The sequence below is a fragment of the Triturus cristatus genome, chromosome 9 (assembly GCF_964204655.1).
Source record: "Triturus cristatus chromosome 9, aTriCri1.1, whole genome shotgun sequence".
Lineage (NCBI taxonomy): Eukaryota > Metazoa > Chordata > Amphibia > Caudata > Salamandridae > Triturus > Triturus cristatus.
In genome coordinates, this window is record NC_140592.1 from 49,314,492 (window position 1) to 49,340,260 (window position 25,769).

General features: G+C 44.8%; 1 protein-coding gene across 3 annotated transcripts in view; it reads left to right on the forward strand.

The window, feature by feature from the left end:
- Window positions 1-25,769, forward strand: part of SLC26A6 (solute carrier family 26 member 6) — a 209,031-nt gene that overhangs the window by 144,513 nt on the left and 38,749 nt on the right. For all 3 annotated transcript variants that reach the window (XM_085624368.1, XM_085624367.1, XM_085624369.1), the window contains 5 exons: window positions 855-961; window positions 6,731-6,800; window positions 7,535-7,627; window positions 13,232-13,360; window positions 24,697-24,765. In XM_085624368.1, the coding sequence (XP_085480494.1) occupies window positions 855-961; window positions 6,731-6,800; window positions 7,535-7,627; window positions 13,232-13,360; window positions 24,697-24,765 (468 nt within the window). The remainder of the gene's footprint in view (window positions 1-854; window positions 962-6,730; window positions 6,801-7,534; window positions 7,628-13,231; window positions 13,361-24,696; window positions 24,766-25,769) is intronic.

Sequence of the window (25,769 nt, forward strand, 5' to 3'; positions counted from 1 at the left end):
GAGGTATATGTGAGCCCCCGCAACGGAGAGAGTGGCAAGACCCGGGGTAGACTAAGTGAAAGTTGGCTGAATATTTCACTGTCATGGAACGGCTATGATCTGTGGTCTATGGGAAAAGTTAACAAAAGGTTTGCACCATTGGTCGCTTATGTTTGTAAAGTGTTTGCTCTGTGTAAACTTGTCATTAATAAAAAGAGTTATAAAAAAAGAAAAGAATTACCAGCCCTGGGTATATAGGAAACCACTTTATTAGGGACTTATAAGTAAATTAAACATGCCGATAAGGTGTAAACCAATTTACCATGTTTTAGGGAGTGAGCTCAGGCACCTTAGCACTGGCTAGCTGTGGCAAAGTGCACAGAGCCCTAAGGCCAACAAAACCAAATTCAGCAAACATAGGAGGGGAATAGGCAAAATGTTTGGGGGCAGACATCCCTAAGGCTGACAGGTCTAACAATTGGATTATTGATTTATTACATAGCTCAACCTAATAAGTCCTACCTTGCGGTGCCACCTAATTTGAGTGGAAGCTCGATCATTTAAACTTAAAATTGCCTGAAGAAATGTCTTCTTTATGTGCCTTTTATGAGGTTCAAGTGCTGCCTCTCATACTTCACATACATTTAATATGAAAAAAGAGTACTTGTGGCTCAATACTTTCTGAACAGTCGCCTAACATAACATACACGCTTTAAGTTTATAGTAGAATTTGTTAATGACTAATTCGGCCAGCTAAGATTGGAGCACGCTTGTCTAGTGATGAATTTTATAGGTAGGTGTTGGGGAGCGGTAAGAAATGCTACTTTACTAGCAGTTTAGTTTGCATAACTCATTCCTTTCTCCTTGACTTTCAGCTGATCTGGCTGGTGACCTTTGCCTCTACTATCCTACTAAACATGGATATGGGCCTGGCTGTCTCCATACTGTTCGAGCTGCTGACCATCATTTTCCGCACTCAGTTGTAAGTAGAGTGAACTCTGGAGGTAGCTTGGTAGGTCATTTTGGCAGGAGAAAGGCAGAGGGTTCTACAGTAGAGGTAATTGGAATAGTGCTTAATGTGTTCTTCCCAGCCATGCTGTCTGACTTCTTGTTTGCAGTGGGTGAGAAATGAGGAATGAATGCCATCAAAATTGCTTGTGGGGATGAAAACTACTGCCCATAGATTGTCTTGTCCTCAAATATTTACCAATGCCTAGAGAGCTTCTTACCAATGTTAGTTTATATTGCTGTTTTATTATCTGGATTATGTCAATGGCTAGAAGTAGTGGGCCAAATCTTCATCCCTTCTAAGAGGTTCTGAGGACCACTTCTGGAACCCATCAATGTCTGTCCCGTGTATAACACAGCTTACAGAGAGGATACCCTCTGAAAAGTAATGCCTGCAACACCAGGAGGAAAAAGCCCAATGGCACAAAAAACCTTCAAGGTGCTGGGTCCCAACTGCAGGGCATTTATTACAAGTCTGCTTCATCCTCGTATAAAACTGGATGTCCCATATATGTCTAAAGCTAAGCCCAAACAAAACACACTTCCTCCTTAAGACAAGCAGAGACAGACAAGTACACATTTGAGAGTGGCCATTCAACATGATTTTGGTTGTATCAGTTCTCTAGCTCTCCACAAACTCTAGTTTCACCCTAGACACAGAGTTTTCCTTTATGATGTGAATTGCCAAAAAAGACCGGACAGCTTGCTACAGACTCACTGCTTCAGGAAGACATGTTCTAACTCCTGCAGAACATACCAGAGTGACTCCCCCTGCCCTGATCCCCTCCCATGTGGATCGTGGCACCGTCTTTTTTTGCTGACATCCATTTGTCCACCTGATTCCCTCTGAAAGGTGATGCACATTGCAGGGGCAGATTCTCCATTAGGGCTCTGGGACTGCGCCCTTCTGAAATTATTTCCTTCACATTCCTGTACAAATATTAAATAGATTTATTTACTTAGAGATGTATCTCTAAACAAATCGATGTATTTAAGTCTGGGCTGTCTGTTCCTGGCTTCTGCCCCGCCTCGCTCTGAAGCAGGAGACGGAAGCCAGGCAGTAAATCAACTTTCTGAACTGTGAGGCACGATGCAGGACTTACTGTTTTAAAGCCCTTCATAATGAATCATTGCCATTGTAGTCTATGGCAGTATCCACTGTAGACCAGTGACGCTTTCAGCGCCATTGTTTCGGGCGCTGGAGACCCCGTCCCTGCGTGAGAGCAGCCGCCCGTCATTCACGTGCATAGATTCCACCCTTTCCCATTCATCACACATAGAAGTACAAGCACGTGTGTTTTGGAGCCTTGTTCTCTGTAATGGTAAGTGTTAGAATGCTAATCTTCTGTTATCTATAATGTGCTGAGACCCCTCGGTATGCTAAACTCCACCACTCTGAATCCCCAGGCCCTGGCTGCACGTCGCCGGCCCTCTTAGAAATGGACCCGCTGCTTTTGTTCCCCCATGAAATTGATCTAAAAAATGAGCAGGCCGGGGTTCTTGTCCCTTTGTGAAGTTGACCCAAATATCCAAGTGAAGCACAAAGCGAGAGATATCTGTTTACAGCAGACAGTTATCTGCTGTATGACATGAAAACTGGTCATATCTTCATGCCCTTAACAATATTAATGCCAAGAACATGTATTGATTTACGAACAATGAGAGTTAAAAAGGTTAAGGCAATGCATGTCAGCGATTTAGTTCCTCTCTTATTTCAGGTTTTACTTAATCTTGCCTTCCTCAAGAGTTAACTATTTTATCATGTTGTGTTTTTTTCTGTATTTTATTTCTGTGCATACTTTGAGCTGTGCAGGTGTTTATGAGGGGCTTTGATTGAGAGCCCTGACTCTGAAGCCGAAGCAAAGTGTCTGTCAGTGGGTTGGCCTCTGTGCAGAGCGCACAGAACACTGATCATGTATTCCAGTTATAATTGCAATTTTATGAAACTGTTTGTGAAGGGGGGTCACATATGGCAAAATATTTACAGGGCAAAAGTAAATAAATTGCTTACATGTGAATGAGTGCAGTGTATGTTTGGAAGGGATGAAGTGAGGGAGATGCAAAGAAGTGCATTCAGGGAAGAGTAAAAAGGGTGCTGAAGAGGAAAGAGGTGTGGTTGAATATGTGCAGATCTTTTATCCCATTTCTAGGAAAGGTCTTGGAGAAAATTATTTGTGATCCGCTGCATGATTATTTGCAGGAAATAAGCTTAAATTTAGATCAGCACCAAACTGAAGATTCGGCCAGGATGGAATACTGAGATGGTTATGGTTTCTGTTCTTGATATTAGAAGATTGGCTGATGAAGGAGAAGTCAGAGTTTTAGATCTTCTAGAATTACCCACATGATTCAACAATATCGATAATTCTATTTTGGTCTCAAGACTCATGGAGGTTGATGTCTGCGGCACCCATATGACCTGCCTAAAATCTTTTTTCTAGAAAATCAGAGCCAGCCAGTGGACCTCCAACCATTTCAGGTCAACCTCAAAATACTTAAAATACAGCATTACACAGGATAGATCCTATTGCCCCTCCTTTTTTACATCTACAAGAGCCCTTTGACAGGTGCCGTCCACATTTTGGGTGTCCATGTAGATGTATATTGACAATACACAGTTGCTCTTCATCCTTAATAAAGCTTGATTGGTCTTTAGATTGAACTGAGATTGTGTCCTGCCCCTTAAAATGCATTTCACAATTTAGGTATTATCATTAACTCAATCTGTCCCTCAAAGATCAAATTAACATATGTCACTAGAAACATGCTATTGGCAATTAAAATCTTTTAAAATGTTATTTCCTTTCTTGAAGGATGACGTTCACATTCTAGAATCAAATGCACTTATCCAGGTGAGGCTCAATTGTGGTAATGCCATGTATCTTACCTCACCAGCCTATCTAATTGACCGACTGCAGATAGTGCAAAATGCTGCAGCAGATCCGGTTACCAAGGATGAAAGTGCACATATCTTGAGTACTGCGTAAACGACATTGGCTTCAAATTAAGCAAAGGATAGCGTTTTAGGTGGCAGTATTTGTGCATAAATCCATCTCTCTCTGAAGAGTCTGGAATTTTTGTCAAAACAATTCCTTTGCCATTAATTAACAATGTCACTCTCTCTGATCTGACTCTCAATTTCTAGTGTCTGTTCCAAGAACTAGCACTGTTGAGATGGGAAACAGAGCTCTCTCAGTGACGGCGGCTAAGCTATGGAATGTTGGTGTAGGAAAGTAGGATCTGCTTTCATGGTTACCCCCACTTTTTGCTGGTGTCATTCTGTTTTCTGACTAGTCTAACTGGGATCCTGCTAATCAGGACTCCAGCCTCCCTAAATTGGGCCATGGTGAGTACTTAGGTACCCCCCAGATTGGCTACTGCTGTACCCTTGTAAGTCCCTAGTACACGGTACTAAGATACCCAGGGCATAGGTACACCAGGGGTCACCCATGGGCTGAAGCCACCCATGGAAGACCACTCAAATTGTGACTTCAGGCCTGCCATTGCAGCCTGTATAAGCTGCTGCTTGCACCACTTACGACAGATATAAGATTTCGTATATCTGAGGTCACTATACTTAAAACCTATAAGTCACCCCTAAGGCCGACCTTTCAGTATTGAAGGCATGGTGCTTGGTTATAAGTGTAAGGGTGCCACTGCATGATCAGGTCACACCTACAATCTCCGGAGTCCATTCTCCAGGCGTTGTAAGTGCATCAGCCATTGCGATACATAGAGTGGCCATGCGTCTTTACGCGACTGCTAACTCTAAACTGGCTGTAATAAACCCTGGCATCTTTGGTATCAAACATGTTGGAAGCATACCCCAACACCATAAACAGTGTTGGAGGTATGATTCCATGCACTGTGGGGCTCCTCCGGAAAGCCCTCCATGTTCCCTGTACTGGTCTTCTGGGAAGGGTCCTTCTTCTTGAACATTGCAATTGCAATTTCCCCACTGACTTGTATTGAGCACGCAGTCGTGCTCCCACTCTGCACACGGCCACCGAGGGGTTCCTGGGTACTCTCCTTGGTTGGTTCCTTGGGTCCCCGGCTCTCGTAAGTCTTCTGGGTCTAGTCTCGACTTTGGTCGTGGTTCGCATTCCACTTAATGTATTTGGTTTGGTCTCCCCCTGGTGACCACTGTGTATTTGTGCTACTTAAGTGTTCTATTACTGAGGTATTGTGTGTATTGTGATTATATCGCCAGGGAGGAGATATTGGAATGCGTTAGTGAGTGTTTATAATAAATACATATTTTTATAGCTACACTGTGTGGTTCTTTTTCACTTAACTTAAATATACGATTAGTACTGGTAAAACGAGCTGCTTCACACTGCTTCTGGACTAAGACTAAAAGCTGCTCTCCACAGCTACCACCTAGAGAGCTTTCTAAGGTTGTCTAAGACCACTAAAATCCTCATAAGGGTTGTCTGGATTAGTGCAAGGTGCGCCACTTAAATAAGTGTGCACAATATACTAAGCAATCCTCCTACAATTGGTCACTGCCATTTGCGTATTGAAACAAATTTTTTACGCTTCAGAAAATTGGTAAAAACCCATTTCCTCACCTGGTAGACAACTGTCGGTCATTGTTCCCTTGTCTGACTTAAGTGCCAGGAAGTATCAGCAAATGCTGCACTTTACAAGATCTCCACCATAGACGATTGTTTCTATATGTTAGATGGCAGTCCTGAGCGGGGAAATCAATAGTCCAGGGCGCCCATCTCTATAACATGGCGTCGTTGATGTGGAAGGGCTGCCAAGCCAAGGGTTTCCTCTTGCAGGGTCAACTGAGGCTCTGCTGATGAAAACCCTGCTGTTCCTCCACCTCTGAATGATGTGGATGAACCACAAGCTTGGTGGGGTGGGTGAAGAGACCATTTATGGAAGTTGATGCACCCTACAAAACTGTAAACGTCTCCCATCCCCCGGGTGAAGGACCATCCACCATATTATGAGATCTGCCCATGCCTTCTGTGCATCCATCAGTGCAGTGGATACACAGAACATGTGGTGGGAAATGTGTTTTCTTTTTCTCAGATAAAACCCAAAGCTGGATTTGTTTCTGAAAAACAATATGCCAATGACATACTTTCCCCCTACACATGGGGGTCATTTGCGTTGTTGCTTTTTCGGGTAAACCAGACCACTGGTCAAAGGCTACAAGCGGCAGAGCTGAGGATACCTGGTGTTTCGGCCACCTCTAAATGAGGTGGATAAGCGTTGTTTGCAGGCCTCCTTCACTGCCAAAGTCTAAATAATGTCCACAGAGTACCACGGTTGCAGACCTGGATATGAGAGCGGTATTTGCCTCTTCGCTGGATGTATGAGAGATGTGTGTGGTGGAGGTCCGCCGAGTTACTGCCCGGGATTGCGCTCCAGCTCTACGCCTCTCTAATGGGTCAACACCGTGAGCTGCTGTCTCAGCCTTAACCCAATGTTCTGAATCCATCCTTTATGCGTCTTTTTTAATTAATGTTTGCATATATGTGGGTAACCACCCCCTTCGGCCGCTCATACCTGTCTTTGCCTACATTTTAGTCTGGATATTTCCAAGGCACGCTGGTGCTTCCAAAAAGCTTGTGCTGGGTCTGTCCCATGTAAGGAACTAAGTCACTAAAAGCATACTAAACACTGCAGAAGCCTTTGAGAGGATATATATATATATGCCTGCAGATGCCACCCTGTAACTTTAGTGCATGAGCCATAGGTTTAATGCAGTTTCCATTCTGTTTTCCAGGTCCCACTTCACGCTCCTGGGGCAGGTATCTGATTTGGGTGTCTACAGAGATGTTGATGAGTTTGAGAAGGTAAGCCATGTCTCCAAAAAGACCAGTTGAAGTGCTATTCACCAAAATGCCATGCAGCACAATATGCAAACACTACAAGGCATTGGGGTTGATTTAAAGTTAGGAGAACGGATTTTACACCATCATTGCGATGAAATGACCAGACTCTGGATTTGGAGATGTCCGCCGCTTGAGTGAACATCTGTTACATTGGCAGCACCCACCCTCACAGCGGTTCCTGTCAGTGCATTGAAAGTGTGCCACGAGGCTTCATCAACAAAACTGTGCTGTACAGCACACTGTCAATATCTTTTAATTTTAAAACAACAACGTCCCAAAGCGAGTTTTCTCTCGCAGCGGGGGTCATCAAAATGTTTTTACTTTCACTTGCTGCTACATTTTGGATAGTGGTGTCTGAACGTAAAAAACTGCCCATTTGTCTGTTCACTCTAAAAAGGACGAGCGGACAAATGGCCAAACCTCCAATGGATGTTACTCTGTCGGGCAGTCGAAGGAGTATGTCAGTAACGGAGACAGAGTACTCTCCATCGCTAACATGCTTTTCCAAATGAGATGAGCGGAACCTGAGTTTGACAAAGAGAGAACTCTGTCATTGTTGCGACAGAATACCCTCTCTGCCAAGCCCTAAATCATGCCCTAAATTGTCTTTTCTGAGTTTTCTCTCACCATCTCCATTGTTGGTGTCTCAGGTTGCTCTTGTCCCTTCTTGATGACTTTTCTTTGTTTATTTACAGACCAGACAAGTCCCGGGGCTTATGATTTTCCACTCTTCATCCACAGTCTATTTTGCAAATGCAGAGATGTATTCAGAGGCCCTAAAGAGCAAGGTGAGTGTTGCAGGGTACCCTATAGTGGCATATGTCATTATCTGATGGAGACGCACTGGTGGTTGAGCGACAGAAGGAAGCAGCCTCAGTTTTACCCCGTGGTTGACTGGGATGTGGGATGTTGCGTCGCATGCATGCAGGGTTTGCCTACTTTTCTTTTGCCGAAGGGGATAGACCACACATGGATGGTGAAGTCAGAATGCACAGAATGAGGCTCACTCCTTTCACACTCCTGACATGTTTGACCCCGTCTTCTCGTAGAAAGACTTGATCCTCTGGCGTGGAAAGCTGTGGCTAAGCAGATAAGTTTGAAACAAGTTGTCGACCTGCAAACACCTGGATACCCTACACGGTGACCACCTTCAATCACCCAGGGTTGGCTGCATTTCTTACCTAACCTCTGCCTGCCAATGGCATGAGCAGCCTGGCACTTCGGAATGGACTCTTACCATAAGGAGCTGACCTGCATGAGGCAGGCCTCTGCTGGAGTGGCAGAGTGGGCCACAAATGATGGGTTGGAATGCTACCCTGAGTGATTGCCAGTGGTTTAGACTATATGCAAGCATTCCTCCTTTCACCTTGTGTGTGCTTGATTCTACACGCTCAATGCCCAAGAGTATGCCAGATGTGGATCCCTTGCCCGCTGTGCCATAGGATCCAAGCCATACCTCACGGACGTAGCCTAATAAGGCAGAAACCCGTCTGGGTTGCTTGTCTTCCCTTCTGGCAGGCCTCTGTCTGAAACGGCAGAGTGTGCAAAAAACTAGTGGGTTGGAAAGCTACCTGAAGCAATTTCCAGTTTAAACTATTGACAAGCATTCCTCCTATCAGCATTTATGTGTGTGGTTCAGCATTGAATAAGGGAAAGGGAGGCTGTCAGCATTTCTTTCAATTTCATTTCCCTCCAGAGTTGGGTTTATTTTTGGAAATTGAAAAATCAGTGTCCATGATACGCTGCAACTTTCCTCCCAGTGCCTGGGGGACATTGATTGTTTTTCATTTAAGAAAGTCTGTAATCAAAGAGGGGAGGGGATTCTAATGCCATGATGTCCGGTGAAGAGGGTTGTGCTCATAGCATAGCCTGCGACAGCTGTGCTGTCAAGAACACTGGCATTCCCTAATCTCCTAATGAGGTGGGGGACACAAGAGTTTGGTAGAAGGTACATCTGCCATTTTTTCCCCATTGTCTCCATACCACCAACTCTTAAATGACCTCCTGATACTTTAATGGTACCACTCTGCCAGCCTAAAACAGCTGTGTTTCACTCTACCCTGACTAGGCACCTTAATAATATATCAAACATATGCAGTCCTTCATTCCACAGCATATTAATTTTGAAATGAATGTTTGCCTAGTTCTAAAACATCTTGGTTGACAGGCTCTTCAGACCACTTGCTAAAATGCTGCGTGAACTGTTGTATGTTGTCCTCGATTGTTCAGTGGGCTTGCCCTTGAATATCTCCACCTGGAGCCAGGCCTATACTGAAGTTGTACGGCAACTCCAGCTTCCTGCATGCCAAAAACAGTTCGCCCAGGCTTGGAACTTCATTTAATAAATTCATAATGGAATCTTATTGAGGAGAATGCCCAGAATAGGAAAAGAAAATATTACGAAGAATGAGCCTTACCACGACTTTCCCTCACTAAGGCAATACTGGAAAGCAACCTTGGGTGCCACCATCAAGAGTGCACCTGTTTGCTGCTACAAACATCAAAATTGCCTTATTGCCAGTGGATTGGGACACCAAAATGTTACTTTACCAAGGGTCCTAAAACTTTCTGCCCCTACCGAGGTCATAAAGCATCATCTTTCTCCAGAACGAAGGTACAAAGAAGTCGTTTTTTAATGTAGAAAAGGAGAGAGTTCCTGGTGTGAGTTGCAATTTACGGATTTTGAGTTTGGAAAGTGGCCCGCCAAGCCAGCAGAAGCACCATCATTAGAAACATGAGAGTCGGCCTTACTCTAAACAGATCAGGCAGACTGTCAGTATGGCAGTTTGGCAGACAGGGTACTCTGCTTAGTTTTTGGTGGAATATTCTGTCGCCAAACTCTAAACCAAGTAAGATTCTTCCTTCACCCAAGACGTTTCAACTTAAACACGCCTTAGAGGTATCTGAGCACACAGACTCACTCTGACAACTCAGCCCTGCGAATGAGCAATATAAAGAGATCTTTGGAGCAGAACATAATGATGGCTTTTGGCAGGTTCTGCGTGAGCGAGACCCAGGTGCTTAACATTAGCCATTGGTGAATTGACAAAGAAAGAAGGGCCTGAGGAATGAGGTTGTATGTGTAGCTTTCCCATTGCAGAAAGAATGCAAGTGATCTACAGAACCAGCCGCCTGTTTACGTGATGGATGCGCCTGGCCTGAGAGCTGGACATTTCACTCCCAGTGAAGCCCCTAAACTCATTGGAAAAGGCAGCAATATGTGCTCAAATAGTCAGATTTCATGTTTGCTCCAAGTTTAAGAGTCATGAAGAGATTTAAATCCAAGATAATAGCATGCTAGATTCATTTGTTTCCCAAACTTGAGCAAATTAGCGTCCATCTTGCCTTCCTTTGACCAAATGTAAGGAAACCACATAATGGCACCTACAAGTACCTCATCCACGCTAGTTGTGAACCAGAGATGCTTTGTGAATGAGTTAAGGCTTTCCTTTTATTTAGCATGATTTTAGCTATACCCATGACCAGTGGCATTAGCTTCAGGTGGGACAACAGTGACTTTTTGGTAGCTCCATAGGAAATTGGCTTAGTCAGCTTTCAGCTTTGAAGCCTCTAGCATTAATTCTAGCATTAAAAAAGTACCAAAATATGAACACATTTCTAAATCTACCCCCCTCCCCCACCTCTTGAGCTTGAAGCTCAGGATAAATGACCTACCTGACCAACAATCCGGGGGCCCTCTGTATCGGTGTACAAGGTTAGAACATCGTCCAAGAAGCACCACCTTATCCACTGAGTCAAGCTTCAAGGAAAGCTGACTAAAGTCAGCAATGCCATCTACCTGACAAACCAGTACTTTCTTGATCTGAGTTGGAAATGGATATGCTTTGATTGAAATTATAATTTTCTTGACTTAGTGTGATAGTAATGTGCTGATAATGTTGGCACTGGTTGAGGTCCTAATTCCAGGATGGTTCGGTTTGTATGAACCAGATTTCTGTCCGGCACACACGGGATCTCCACCTTCACCAGTATCCAAGGTCAAAAGCTTGGTTTTTCTTTTGATGAGAATTTGACAGCGAGGGAAAAGGTGAACATAGTGGTTCATCCTGCTTTTACCAAACGAGATTGTTAAAAAAGATCCTTCTTTGTCTTCCTCGCCCACTTCAGGCACTAATGGTAGCAGCAAACATCTTGTCTAGGCTGGACCACTGCTATTGTCTGTTATCTTGTGCTGCCAGAAGGGATGAACTGACAGAGAGGGAATTCACAGGCAAGCACAGGGGGAAAGTAGGCAGTTTGTGTCATCATTAGGGAATTCAAAAGGAACAAGACAGCACTAAGGGCCATATGTAGATAGCTAAATACCGGTCGGTAACAGCCGAAAATCGGTAATTTTCCCGTTACCGACCGGTATTTAGCCCTTTCTAATGTAGGAGGCAGGTTTTAAGGATTCGGTAATTTACCGAATCGGTATTTTAAGAAATCGGTCAAATACTGAATCGGTAAATTACCGAATCCGTAAATCCTATGTAGGTAGCACTCAAGTGAGTGCATTTTTGGTTTAAGGATTCGTTATTTACCACCAACTACAAGTTGATGGTAAATACCGAATACCTTTTCAAAAGCAATTTTGTGCTTTTTTAAAAGTGCCATGTGGCAGACATACATGCCCTTAGGGCATGTATGTGCGCCACATGTGCACACATGCACGATTCAGGGGTGCAACAGGGTGTCAATGTGACACCCTGCCACCCTTGAATATGCTCCCCTTATTACCGATTCGGTATTTACCGAATCGGTAATAGTGAATGGCTTCCCATTCATTCCTATGGGCCTCCAGGCCCATAGGAATGAATGGGAAGGTATGCCTTATTACCGATTCAGTAAATACAGAATCTGTAATAACGAATATTACCGAATCGGTAAAAGTTACCGATTTTTTACCTACATTCTATTTACCGATTCTTAAATACCGAATCGGTAAAATTCGGTATTTAGGAATCGGTAAATAGAAATTACCTACATATGGCCCTTCTCTCAGGCATGCATGGCTTCAGGCTGTCAGCACAGGAGCAGGTCCATGATATAAAGCAAGGCAACCTAGGAAGGAAGGATATACAAATATGGCAAGTTACCCATCACAGAAGCTGTGGCCTAATGCCCAGCTCCTATGAATCACCGGTGGCCCTTAATCTTCAGCAATCAGCTGCGCCAGGCAGATTTCAGTGTTTTTTTGCTAGGATAATTGAGTGAGAGAACAGGATCCTTCGGAAAAACATTGGCGGCACGCAGCACTGCAGGGTCTTCTGAAGAGCACCTGAAGAGCAATATTCTTCATAACCCGCCTCTTAGAACAGTCCCCTACATGTTGCTCTGTCTTTTCCCCCTTACCTCTCTTATTATGTGTTGTTGTTCGCCAAGTGCCCAAGACGGTCCAGTCTTATTATAATATGGGATGACACATCTTTGGTCGCCTTTCTTTTTCTGTTATTGGACTCTTGATGCTCAGCCCCTCTCTGTAAGGGTGTTTTTCTCTGTTCATTAAGGCATTCATCAGTAACATTTGTCATGAGCCACTTTTGGGTCAGTCACATTTTGTTTATCAAAGCAAACGATTCAAAGCACGTGCCATTCTAATTCCAATTTGGAGATGGGCTTATTCTTTGTGATTGAATAGGGGGCAAGGACCAGTGCTGCTCTTTTGCAAATTTTCTGAGCTGTCCACTCAAGATTCATCCTCAGGATTTTGATCTTTGCTCCAAAGGGCCTCCACGCCTGCACCTTACGGTGAAGGACAAACTAAACACTATGTAGAGGGATTCTATACAAGGCTGCATTACTCAGTCATTCACAACAAAGTGAACCAGCCCCATGTGTGATATTGGAACTACAGCTTGTGTTAGATATTGTAAACTTTCACCGTGTATGTTCAGGCAACCCCCTTTTTAGAAATTAGACCACACACATTTTCTTCTTAAGTGGAGGAACATTTCGTCATAACATTGTTTGCAGTATACCTTGTTTCATTTTGCCCAAGTCGGCTCCACACTTTTTCTGTTGAAGTGCGTGTACTCTTCAATTCTGGTGATCCATCGGGCTTTGGTCCCTGAAGGATTGACTCTGCTACTGTGCTGCTTGGTTGCAGACTTGGATGCTGGAATTCCGTGACATGAGAAGTTCTCCCAGATCAGGCGTGGGACGTCCTCAGTACCAAATTGCTTGATTGCCATATATTACTGTATCCTTACTGTGGTGGTCTGCTTTAGTGCTCTCTGTTGTCCTATATTTTTTTATATGACTGTTTGCGAAGCCCACTTGACTTTCATCATGTACGTTTTGTAAATTTATTCTCAAAACATGTAAGACTCTTCGATACCCTTGGGTCTATCCAGTGCTATATAAAACTCACATAAATAAATACTCTCTTCCAGATTGGCATTGACGTGAACAAGCTGATTGAGAAGAAAAGGAAAGCGATTAAACACCAGAAGGAGATGAAGAAGAAAGAAGAGAAGAAAGCTAAAAAAATTCAGGCGGTGATAGAAGAGGAGATGGCGAAGGCAAGCAGCCACTATCTTACTTTGGGTTTTTTCGTAATCACTTTAAGGCACATAGTATTGTCCATGTGAATTTATCTGCTGAAGATTTAGGCAGAAAATTCAGTTTCAGGGAAATGAAGTATGAATGTCGGAAGCACAAACTTCACCTTATGTTCTGGCAGGTGCAGTGTGCAGGAGATGTATGGATGCTGTTGACTGGAATGACTGGAGAGAACAACTGTATCGATGGTTTCTTCACTGAGATGTGTAGGTCTGCAGTGCTACCAACCACGGGGATGAAAGACTTTAAAGGTCTAGGCCTACAGGTGAAAAAGGGTCATCTTTCAGGTGTTTCAGGTACAGTCAAATGTGGACTCAGCTAGGGCATATCATAATAAAACATAACTGCACTGTGATTGGACGCTGAATAACTTGCTGCGCTGTGTCTTGCCTATTAATAGTAAGTATCAATAAGTTTATTTCGACAATTGTCCATTAAAACATTCTAAAAACAATTAATACAAAGAGGCAAAAACAATATAAAAAAACAATATCAAAAGCTCTGCTTAATCGAAAGTAGAAAATGTGCAATTCCCACTGCCACGTCCAAATATCGCATATTGGACAAAAGTGCAATTGCATTATGTCTGGATTGCATCTGATATTTTAAAAACATAGGCCTTATAAACTTGATGTGGGCAGACTTGTTGAACGCACAATCCATAAAAAACCTGACATAAAGAAAAATTCACATTTAAAAAACACAAACAAAAAACATTTTTACACCCATGTGCCATTAAGGCATGGAGAAATTTAGAGTGCACCCCAGCCTCATCTTCAAAATTTCCCTACACAGCTTGGGTTCAGGCAACTGGGTAAGGTACGGGAAAACATCATCATGACCTAAGGTATTCAATATGAACCTTACTGAAGGTGTCTCCAACAGATAAGCCACATCCAGCGCTTGTTTGTTGAGGAAAGGTACCCAGGTTCTTCTTGATTCCGTCAAAGTGTGCATGGTTTTAATTTCATTGACCCTATCGAGCATAGCCCTGGCCCACTTTCTTTCGCTAATAAGAATTTTATCCCAGCATAGCTTTCAAAATTTTGTTGGTTCTTCATCATGGGATAACTTGTGGACCCTCAGGGTGCGGAAGATGACCATAAGATGCCATGAGATGTGTTTTAATTCCAACCTTATACTTTACTCCATGGCTCCTATACAAATGCTAAGTAAACATTTGAGAGCTGCAGTCTCCACTGGCTCCCAAATAAGTTTAGGATCTAGGCAAAGAACCTCTGCCCCATACTTTACTTTCATAAGGGGGGCAAGTGAGAGCCCCCCCATACATCTCATAGAATTTTAGGAAACAACTCATTTATAGCAGAACTCTGGTCTTTACATTTTTCATGTGGGTATTCCATTTGAGGTTCCCAGTGAATGTCAGTCCTAAATATTTATATTTATAGAAAATTATTTTTACATTATGCTTCAAGAGTTTCTAATTTCCTTTGTAGGCCTAATGGCGTGTGGTGTAGGAGAAGGTCCTCCCCATATAGGAGTCATGGGATATGTGTAGACTCCACCTTTGGTGAGAATGAATTAGATCATTTTAAAATGGTGGGCGGATCTGCCACAAACAACCTAAAAATGTTCAGGCCAGGATACAGCCCTGGGCCCAACCATACTGAATTTCTATTGTTCTTGATAATCACCCAGACTTGTCCAATTCTACCTCTGCCAATATTTAGTATGTTGATGCTGGATCATACACAAAAGATCATAGGGCATATTCCAGCCACTTAATTTAACCACTGCGTCGAGAGCTGTGCGGAAATCGATAAACCAATAGCAGCACAGCCTCTGGATTCCTGCCAGAGATTTTCTAATGAAAGCCCATAAGGCACAATAGTGATCCACAGTAGAGTGGCACTCTCGGAGTCCTCTCCCTCGCTGCTCTATTGTCTCGCACCCATTCTTCCAGATGCTTCAGTGAGATTTTCTCCAACTATCCAGGAGGCTAATTAGTCTATAATGGGTTGTCGAATTTCCATGACCTTTTTTAAACATGGGCTTATCCAATGATCTTTTCCAAGTAGTGGGATAAAGCACTATTTTAATTAGCTGCCCAAACAGATGTGCATGAATCCAGGCCCACCAATCACCATTTAACCTAATTAATACTGCAGGTAAATTGTCCGGCCCAGCTGCTCCACTTAATTTAAGGATCTCAATTGTTGATTTAATCTCCAACCAATCGGGACACCTAACAGGACCGGACTGTAAACTATCTTGCATAACTGACGTGGGCTATAAACCATCCAGGTATGGTACCCAGGATTCCTCAGCAATAATTCTTGTGGGAACCTCAGAAGGGCAGTTGCTGGAATTGTTTACTTTTTGCCAAAATAACCTTTGATCACCTGGCAGCATCACCTCTATCTTGTTGCCTAAATAGAGAGATGGGGGTGTTGTGGTTGGCTTATGTCAGTCAGGCGGAAGCAAGTGTTGACGGTGTTAAGGCTGTGATAATCAAGTGGAAGACGAATGGAAGGAACTGGAATTTTGAGTGCTGGTTGTGGGACAGATGTTAGTATTTTTTGGATCCTGTTAATTTCCTAAGGGATTATTTGCTGCTCTGCTTCAGAAGGGTGAGGACTGGGGAGAGGTAAGTATTGAAGAGGATGGAATGTAGGAAGTGCATTGTTATATTTTGTAGTTTAGTTGTTTCTATGCAGGATGATAGTTGTTTTTGGCAACACACACAGCTTGCTTGTGGAGTAACAAGTGGGTTCAGTTACTTGCCTCCCCAGTTGCCCCAGCCATATGACATCATCAGTGTGTTGCCTACATCTCAGAAAGTAATGCAGCTGTCTTTCAATTCCTGACATTTGAAAGAGCACTGATTACCTGAGGTCCTGATCATACTGAATATTTGAGCAGGGAGGGGTTAGTGGTGGGGTGAGGTTGAAAATGAAACCAGGAGATGTTATTTGCAGCTACTTGAGGTTAGCGTGGGAGCATCTTGGTAATCTTACTGAGAACAGAGAGGCTACATATGGGAGCGCCATTTCGATGTATTTTTCTCTTTAGTTTGCTTGGGCATCAGTTGTGTGAATGCCTTTCATGATAACGATTTTGTTGAGGGAGAGGAGGGCAGACAGAGGCTTGTCGCTGGGCACGCTTCACTTTGCTCATCTTGGTCGGAAGGCAAGAGTTGATACTAAGATGTTGAAAAGTAATCTGGACGTCTTCTCCAGCATGATCTTGGTGAGTAGGGAACTATGGTTAGGCGCGAGTAGCCTGGACGTCTCTGTCATATTGACTGATCATGGCCATGGGCAGGGAGGCAAGACAGGCGTTGGTCTGAATATCCTCTTCACAATGCCCTTGGTTGGCAGGGGGTGATTGGCAGTGGCACCATGATCATAATGACTGGTCTTGGCGACAAAGGAGAGGTTGGATGGGTGCATTAGTTGACAGGAATATGTTTGTCTCCTTGCTGATTTTGACAAGAAATGTGATGGTACACAGAGGTCTAAAGTTTACAGTTATGCAGCATTTATGTTAAAGTCCATAGCATATCTTTTCACATTCCTTAAGTATGATCATTGCAAAAAGCGCATCAGAAAGCTACAATTTCCTAAGTTGAACTCCCTGTGACTTCATTGGAGGGACCAAGGAAGGTGTAATTCCTTCGACTGTGAGCACCTGTATCCATTTGTAACGAGAAGATGGAACTTGTGCTGAAGAGTCCTTGCCATTCATCCACTTGAGGTTTATTTCAAACAACTACCTCCAAGAGATCATATTTGAATAAGGGCCAGACGTACACTTTCCATTCGCAGACCAAGGATGGACAATTTGCAGACCGACTGGTTTGCGAATGGGAATGGAACTTGCGGTGCAACCTGAGTACTAACAGGCCGCATCACAAATTGCACACCTGCAGTGGGTACAAAACAACCTGTCAATGAATATTAATTAGTCAGGTCACAATTTCTGACTCCTCGTGATTGGATGCAAACGCAGGGCTGGAGCCCTCCAAGGCACGGCAGGAGCTCCGTCGCTGCATTTACTTTCAGAGACGGGGCGCATTCTTTAAAAGCAGCCACGTCCATTGAGGGAACCGGTGCGTCTTTTCAATAACAAATGTACCCCGTTTCGGAAGACAGGGGGAGAGCAAACACCATTCACAAAGACGAAAGTGTACACCTTTACCTTTTCAGATCAGTTACCACCCCAACTCCAAAACTAATGGTTTGTAACAGCATCTGCAGTCATTAACCACTGATGCATCCCATTATGAATTACAAATGTGAAGGGAACACCCTGTTTATGCTCCCTTCGATCTGCGAGTCGGAAAGGATGGCAAAACCTCTTTTACTAACCCTCCTCACCCCCCTTGCTCTTCCGTATTTAACTCTTATACTCCTTAGCTATGTGCCCATGACCCAAGCTTAAGAGAGACGCATAGCTGCGTGGGCAGAAGTGTTTTAACCCTGTCGGGGTTTCGTGGGGATCAGTCGGGATATCCATATGTATTTGGAACATGTCAACTCTTCAAATTCAGAGGCTAAGATCCGGAAAAAAGGAGCACAGACATTCGGATAAGATAAACTCTATTGGGATCTACAGATATGGACATTCTCTCCATCCCCAAGATGAACCACAGCTTATCAACCATGAAGTGTGGTCTGGAATCTTATCTGTCCCCCAAAGTGATAGAATCACTTGTTGTGCCACCCCTAGTGACATTTGTCAGCCTTGGTTGGAGTCGAGGGGATATATCAAGGGGTTAGAATAGAGTAAACTAGGAACTTCAGAATGGAAGTATGGAAAGCAGTATCAATGTAAGTCAATACTTAGTCCCAAAGTCGATAGAGTTTGGGACAGTGCCATAGAGATAAGGGAGAATTCCAGTTTGTCCACATCCCCGCCAGCATTCATTGGAACGACCTGGGTTCCACCTATGAAGTTGCGCAGCAGTTAAATACCAGTAGGAGACAATTTGCAGGCAGTCTCCGTGCTGGCCATGTTATGTGCTATGTGATGTGCTCTGTAAAAGATTTCCCTCCATTCTTTGGCGGTTAGGGCCCTCCCGATCTTTGCCTCCCAATGCGCCTGCACCGTGTCTTTGTAGTGGGACCCTCCCTGGACAGAAAACCTTATAATTCGCTTATAAGACGTTTATCATCTGTTTTAAGAAGCAGCCATTTTTCGAAGGGGATCATAGGTTGGGATGCCCCTTGCTTATACTCCGACATTGTCATCCAATACCATAGCTGCACATAGTAGAAGAGGTCCGCTGCAGTCAGAGAATAGTCCACTTTTAGTTGGTCAAAGGGGATAAGCCCATCTTGATCGAAAAGAGAACCTATGCGCTTACAGCCCCATTGGACCATCAATAAAACACCTCAGGTTCTGGCCCTGAGGGAAATTAGGATTAGCGAGAATCAACATAATTTGGGAGAGAAACGCCGTAAGGCCGGACCAAAGTGCTACTGAGTCTCACACTTTAGATGTCGAGCTTGTCACTGGTGAGGATTAGAGGCTCCATGCTCTATGTTTACGTGGTAGCCATACGTCTTTCCAAATGCTGAAGCCAGCCACAACCTGGTCCATAAAGATCAAATGTCCCTTAGAGAGTGGGCGATTCCAATCCACAAGAAAGCAGAGCTGTTCGGCTTGATAGTAGCAGAATATTAAGGGGACTGAAGTCTTCCATCTCATTTCTAGCAGTATAGTATCTTTTGGTTGAGTCTAGGTTTCTTGGCATCCAGATGAAGCTATCAATAGCCAATCACAGGGACCGGAGAGCGCTGGGAGGGGGGGGGGTCAGCGGGAGCGTCTGGAAGATGTAAAGTATGCATGGGGGAATAGTCATTTTAACTGCCGCTATTTTACCTGTCCAAGAGAGGCGAAGTTAGCTCCAAGCAGACAGGGTCCTATTAGTCTGGGCAAGAAGGTCAGAGTAATTCAAAGCCACGGTCCTAGGATGAGTCTGAGGTAGCTTAATGTCCAAGTAGGGAATATGATCTGTCACCCAGGCAAAGGGTAGGGCAGATTCATGTGGGGGTGACCGAGACGTTCAGAATTTGAGATTTTTGGAGGTTTACTTTCAAACCAGAGACCCCTACGAAGAGCCAGAGCTCTTTTATCACAGCAGGCAGCGGGGACAGCGGGTTAGTCATCGATAGGATAACGTCATCAGTAAACAAACTAATAAGATGGTGGTCTCTCGCGAAAAGAATCCTCATGATGCCCGGTTTGTACCTTATCTGCTGCGCCATGGGCTCCATGTAGAGAGCAAAGAGAAGGGGGGATAGAGGGCAACCCATTGCCTGTTCCCCGTAGTATAGGGAAAGTAGAGGACGAAACCCCATTGACCCACACTGAGGGGCAGGGGCACGATATATACAATTGGCTCATCTGTTGAATTTGTTTCCAAAACCAAATTTTTGTAGGGCCAGTTGGCGCAGTGAAATGCCTTTTTGGCATCGATGGAGAGAAGCAATTCTTCCTTCCGTGACCAGTGGATCTTATCCAGAATGTGCATAAGACATTTGGTATTATCACTGCATTTTACATACTGGGATAAAGCCTGTCTGATCCGGATTAACCAGACCCCGTATGAGTAGCTTCAGCCAGTTTGCCAAGATGTCCGTGAATGACTTGGCATCTATATTTAGAAGAGAAATAGGTCTATATGTCCTGCAGAGTGCAGGGTCCCTGACTGGCTTAGGTAGAACCGAAATAGAAGCTTCCATCCCGAGTCAGTAAGGAAGCCAGAGTCAGCGGAGGAGTTGTAGAGACATGAGTTAATAGGGCGGCAAGCTCATGGCCAAATATTTTATAGAATTGGGCAGTGAAGCCATATGGACCCAGCGCTTTCAAAGTCTTTAGGCGAGTCATCGCCGATATTACCTTCTCTATACGTATGGGTTGGTCAAGCGCCTCAGCTTTCATCTCAGGAACGGGAGTCAGAGCTGTCCCGTTATGGTAGCGGAGAGGGTCCCCCTAGGGCCATCAGAAGCGGAGTAAAGAGAACTGTAGAAAGCCTGAAAAGCAGAGGCACTGTCGACGTCTGAGCGCACCTCCGCGGGGAGATCAGTGCAGATCACCTTCATGGGCCCGGATTGGATTTTGCTACGGAGGCGATGTGCGAGCACACACCCACAGCGATTACTACCAAGGTAGAATTTATGTTTAAGGCATAGCAGGGCATATTCCGCCCTATCAAAATCAAGGCATTTAAGAACTAGCCTCTTTATTGCTAGCTCCCGCCAGATTCTGTGGACACTAATCTGCTTCTGGATGGCCTCTACCTCTGTGAGCGACTTCTCCATAAGTTGGCATTTGTCCCGGCGTCTGTGGTTTTCAGCCGCTGAGAATGCTATGAGTTCTCCCCTCATCTCAGTGTCAAGGCTTCCCAAATTGATGACAGGGATACCTCCCCCGTGTCGTTGGCATGAAGATAGTCTGTTAGAGACTTCTAAAGAGAATTGACTGCAGTGGGAGGCTACAGTAAAGAGTCGCTAGTGTGAAGACTGTGACTGAGCGATGTCCAGCTGGATAGATATTTGAAGGGGCGCATGGTCTGAGACTGACCGGGGAGCAATGACTGCCTCTGTGATACGGGCTACGAGAGTCGGGCTGGCTAAGAAATGGTCAATACATGCATATTTTTTGTGTGCTGTGGAGTAAAATGTATAGTCCCTAGTCGAGGGATGAAGCTGGCACCAAACATCCTGCAGTCCACACTCTCCCATCCACTGTAAACCTGAAGCAGAGAAAGCGCCCTGTTGACTAGAATATTGTCAACAATGGCCCAGTTCAGCGTCCATTACAAAATTCATACCACCCTCCCATCAAAATAGAAGCATTGTGAGTTCCCAGAGCGGCTATTAAGGAGTTCATAACAAAGGACTCCTGGCGTTCATATATTTACCAGCGTGAAACAGAAAGTGCCCAGATTAAGTGGGACTTGGAGGAGAAGTCCCTTGACGTCAATAACTGTAGACAGAACTTCCCCTCTGAACCCACAGGAGAAGAAAATGGCCACCCCCCCCTTCTTAAAGAGGAACCTGAAGACCAGAGTTGATGCGGGAACCATCGATATTTTATTCTGGGGATATCTTTAGCAAGCAAGTGGGTCTCTTGAAGAAGACATATGTCACAACCAGACTGTTCTAGGAGTGAGAGCACTGCTGACCGCTTGACAGGATTATTTAGGCCCTGAACATTGAGGCTAAGGACCTTAAGAACTTGGGACATAAGGGCGGGGGGAGCTGTGTAATTATCCCGGCTGTAGAGACAGAAAGTAGTCATGAAAACCATCTTGTGTAAGAATAAGCCCAATAAGCCATCAATGGGGGGCTAGTAATGGGTTTGTACTGAGGAGCAAAAAAAAAGGAAAATTCCCCATAAAAAATAACATCAGAATGAACATGGAAACAGTCTAAAAGTAACAGCCTCCAGAGTCCATCATGGTGTGGTGCAGGCCGGGGAACATGCAGCTGGCAGCGGAGGAGGAAATCAATCGCAGTCAAATTTGGAAGCATCATCCCAAAGGCAAAAAAAGGCGACGAAATGGTAAAACTGACACGTCTGTACAGCAGACTCCAGCCTTTGTCCCCACCATCACTCTGCCCTCCTGTCTAGAAGAACAGAATTGTAATAGAAGAATTCTCTAAAGCTCAAGGCATCTTGGGCATCTCTGTGTCCCCGATAGTGTATTAAGAACCAATTGTCTCTCTTTCGCCATGGTTGCAGGGTCAGGTTTCGTGCTGATAGAGGAACCTTTAGTGCGATGCCATCTGGAGTGCTTACGTGCCATATGCACTTGTGGGCTGTTGTGGGTATCTTCTACTGTGGGATCTGAGATACAGAGTACTTTATAGGCCTTCTGAAGGGACTTAAATTGAAACAGTTTCTTATCAAATTGAAATATAGTCCAGAAGGGATGACCCCAGAGGTACAATATTCCAGCTTCTTGTAGGTGAACAGTGACAGGGATGGATGTCTTGGCATTTCTGAAGAGTTATGGAAGACAAGTCCTGATTTAACACAGGTGATAGGCCATGGAATTGAATTGGGTGGCTCTCTCGTGCTTTGCATAGAATGGTTTCTTTCACTTTTTGTGTCGTGAACAAAGGTCAAACTGTCAGGGGGGGGATGTTGCCTGCACTCAGTGGTCCTACGTGATGAACACGGTTGAGTTTTAAGGCAGCGTCCGCCGTGTCTCCTAAGATATGTCGAAAGAGGACCTCAACATATTCCTGTAGGTTGGCCCCCTCCTCATGGGTCAAACTCCCTTGAAACACACGTTATTTCGAGAGCAGCTTTCCAAATCCTTGGTGTGGGCCTGAAGATCGAGGTGCTGATCCTTCAAGTGAAGTACTCCTTGTTGGAGCCATTCCACCTCTTTGTCTCGTCCAGACTCCAGTTCCTCCATAGCAGACACCCTGTCCCCCACCCCCTCCAAGTCCCGGCAGACTGCATGTAGATCGGCTGTGAGGTCCCTCTTCACCGCCTGCAAGTTGTCTTGGAGGGATGAGAAAAATGATGCCAAGAAAGTCCGTGTCACCGGTCCCTCTGAATCCTTCTGGCTCTGAAAGATGGTCCACCTCAGGTGTAAAAGGTTTGTTACTGACCACTTGCCCTGCAGGCTTTGTTACCATCTCTTTAAGAGTCCAGTCCTTTTTGGACCTGACCGCAGTCGTGATTGGAATCAGTTGTTGGGAGCAGTTGAGGAGGGCGCCGGGGCAGCAACGTGCTTCTGAATTAAATGCCCATTGCGGCGTTCAAAGGGGGCCGAGATTGGCCAGCACAAAGGGCAGGGAGCAAGGGGAAGGCACAGATCTTTTTAGTGATTTTGACGTGGCAGGCCCAGGGCAGGAAAGATGATGCCCCCCTAGTTGATGTTTAAGGTAAGCAGGTAGGCAGCTGCATGCAGGCTGGAGTGTCACAGGAACACCCTTTGAGGCTCACAGCCCTATCCATGTGTGGCTGTAAGAAGATGGGGGAGGGGTGAAGCAAAATCCACAGCCCTGTCCCTGCAACACAAGAAGGCCACAGACCCCAGCACCTGCCCTGGCTGCCTTCAGCTGGGCCCAGAGTCCCTTGAGTCCTTGAAAGTCAGCAACGGGGGGCAGGTACTCTCCTCCTTCGTGTTGGTTGTCCATGCCAAGGCCTCCACCAGTGTGGGCGCTGCAGGATGTGGGTTCAGGTCCCTTCCCGAGGGGTTTCCGACCCGGGGATGAATCTACACTTGTGAGTCATTTACATGTGTTATTTACTCTTATAATTTTAAGTAACTTTACTACTTTTGGCAATTCAATAAAACCAAGTGTAAAGTTACTCAAAAGTGTAGACTTGCACGTCCCAAGCCCCTGAAAAAGGGGGTTAAGTCAAATTTTAAGTGTACATTACTTCTGCCAAAAAGTAACAGTAGTAAGTCAAGCACCAAACATGGCCAACCCCTGGTATGGTAACACCCTCCAATAGAATATAATAGATGTAGGAACTTGAAATAAAAGCCCATAGCAAATCATGTTACAATAAATTAAAATAGTAAAAAGCTCCGGGGGGTAGAGATACAGCACTACAGATCTTAGTAGACATGGCACTGTTCTGCTCGCTCCTTCTCATACAATGTGGTGCTGCAACTTTCGTTGAGTTCATAAATATGCCTCCAAGTGTGCTGAGTGAGGCGAGGCAGTCTACAAGCATTGAGTAGGCTGAGTGCGGCGAGGCAGTCTACAAGCATTGAGTGGGCTGAGTGAGGCGAGGCAGTCTACAAGCATTGAGTGGGCTGAGTGAGGCGAAGCAGTCTGCAAGCATTGAGTGGGCTGAGTGAGGCGAGGCAGTCTACAAGCATTGAGTGGGCTGAGTGAGGCGAGGTAGTCTACAAGCATTGAGTGGGCTGAGTGAGGCGAGGTAGTCTACAAGCATTGAGTGGGCTGAGTGAGGCGAGGCAGTCTACAAGCATTGAGTGGGCTGAGTGAGGCGAGGCAGTCTACAAGCATTGAGTGGGCTGAGTGAGGCGAGGCAGTCTACAAGCATTGAGTGGGCTGAGTGAGGCGAGGCAGTCTACAAGCATTGAGTGGGCTGAGTGAGGCAGAAGCACTGTAAGGACACTGAACAGACAGGAATTGTGTTGAGCGAGGTAGAGGCATTGTGCATATGGCAAAATGGGGAGAAATAATGTACTTTGTGGGGGGTTTCAGGAGGTAGGACACCACCAGCAGATACATGCACCTGAGCCCCAACAGATTACGCTATGCCCCTTTATTGGTAAGAATTACAACCAAATGATGTTTCTGACATGTTCCTTCATCTTTTGAATCTGTAGGGGTTAGGAAAAGAGAACAATGGATATTTGGACACAGAACTGGAGCACGGTCGAAAGATCTCAGCTCAGGTAAGACTGCTGCCAATCAGCAGTGACATTCCGCTCATGCTTATCAGACCTTGATCAGCCATTGGATGAAATTTAGTGCATGGCTCTGCATTACCTGCCTTGTCCCAGTCCTAACCCACATGAGCTCTGTGTAACCAGGGAACATATTTCACCCATACTAGTAATATTAAAATTGACCCCCACCAATATGGCCGTATATAGCACCTTCCAGTACCATGACCCATAAAGGCAGGACTAAACAATATCACTTCTTGTTTTTATCTGTTACAAAATTGGCAGAACATCTATATATAGTAAGTCTAATCCTTTATTATTTTATTATCATGTTGATATGAAATGTGTGTTTTTAAACTAATATGAACTGCAGATAGACCTGCACTAGTGGCCTTCCTCTGTGCCCCAGGCAAGCACTGGGACTGTCTGGGATAGACAAAGCTGGCCAGTCTTCATGCTGGGGTTATGTGCCACCATAGTCGCCTCTGCCGCTTCCGCAGAGTGATTATGAGCAACGTGTGATGTATGTTAGCAACCTTTGTTTCCGGAGCTGGGACAGCGATGCCTGACCTAGTGATGGCAGCGGTCCCACTAAGTTTTGGCTTAGTGCGAGGCCTGGTTGCTATAGAAACAGTAACGTGGAAAAAGTTACCTATTCATTTAGCAAACAGCTCTTGGTGAGGTTAATGAGCTACAATATCGAAGTTTTGCTTTATGTACAGGCTGTCAGCTGCTATGGAGCATCAAAAGTCCTTCAATAAAATGAGATATTAGGAGAATAAGCTCCCCAGAATGCCAGAAATCAGCCAACCTCCTTTAGAGCTGCTTCAATTGAATATTAACAAGGCAGTTCAAGCAACCTTCCTGGCAATGGGAAGACCCCCTGCAAAGAAAGAAGGGATTCCCCCACCTAGGATTTTGATCCAGACTCTGATCCCTTTGTTAACGAGGGAGATTATAGAGGGAGGTACGTCCAGAGGAAAGAATGAATAGATGCACAAGAATATTTC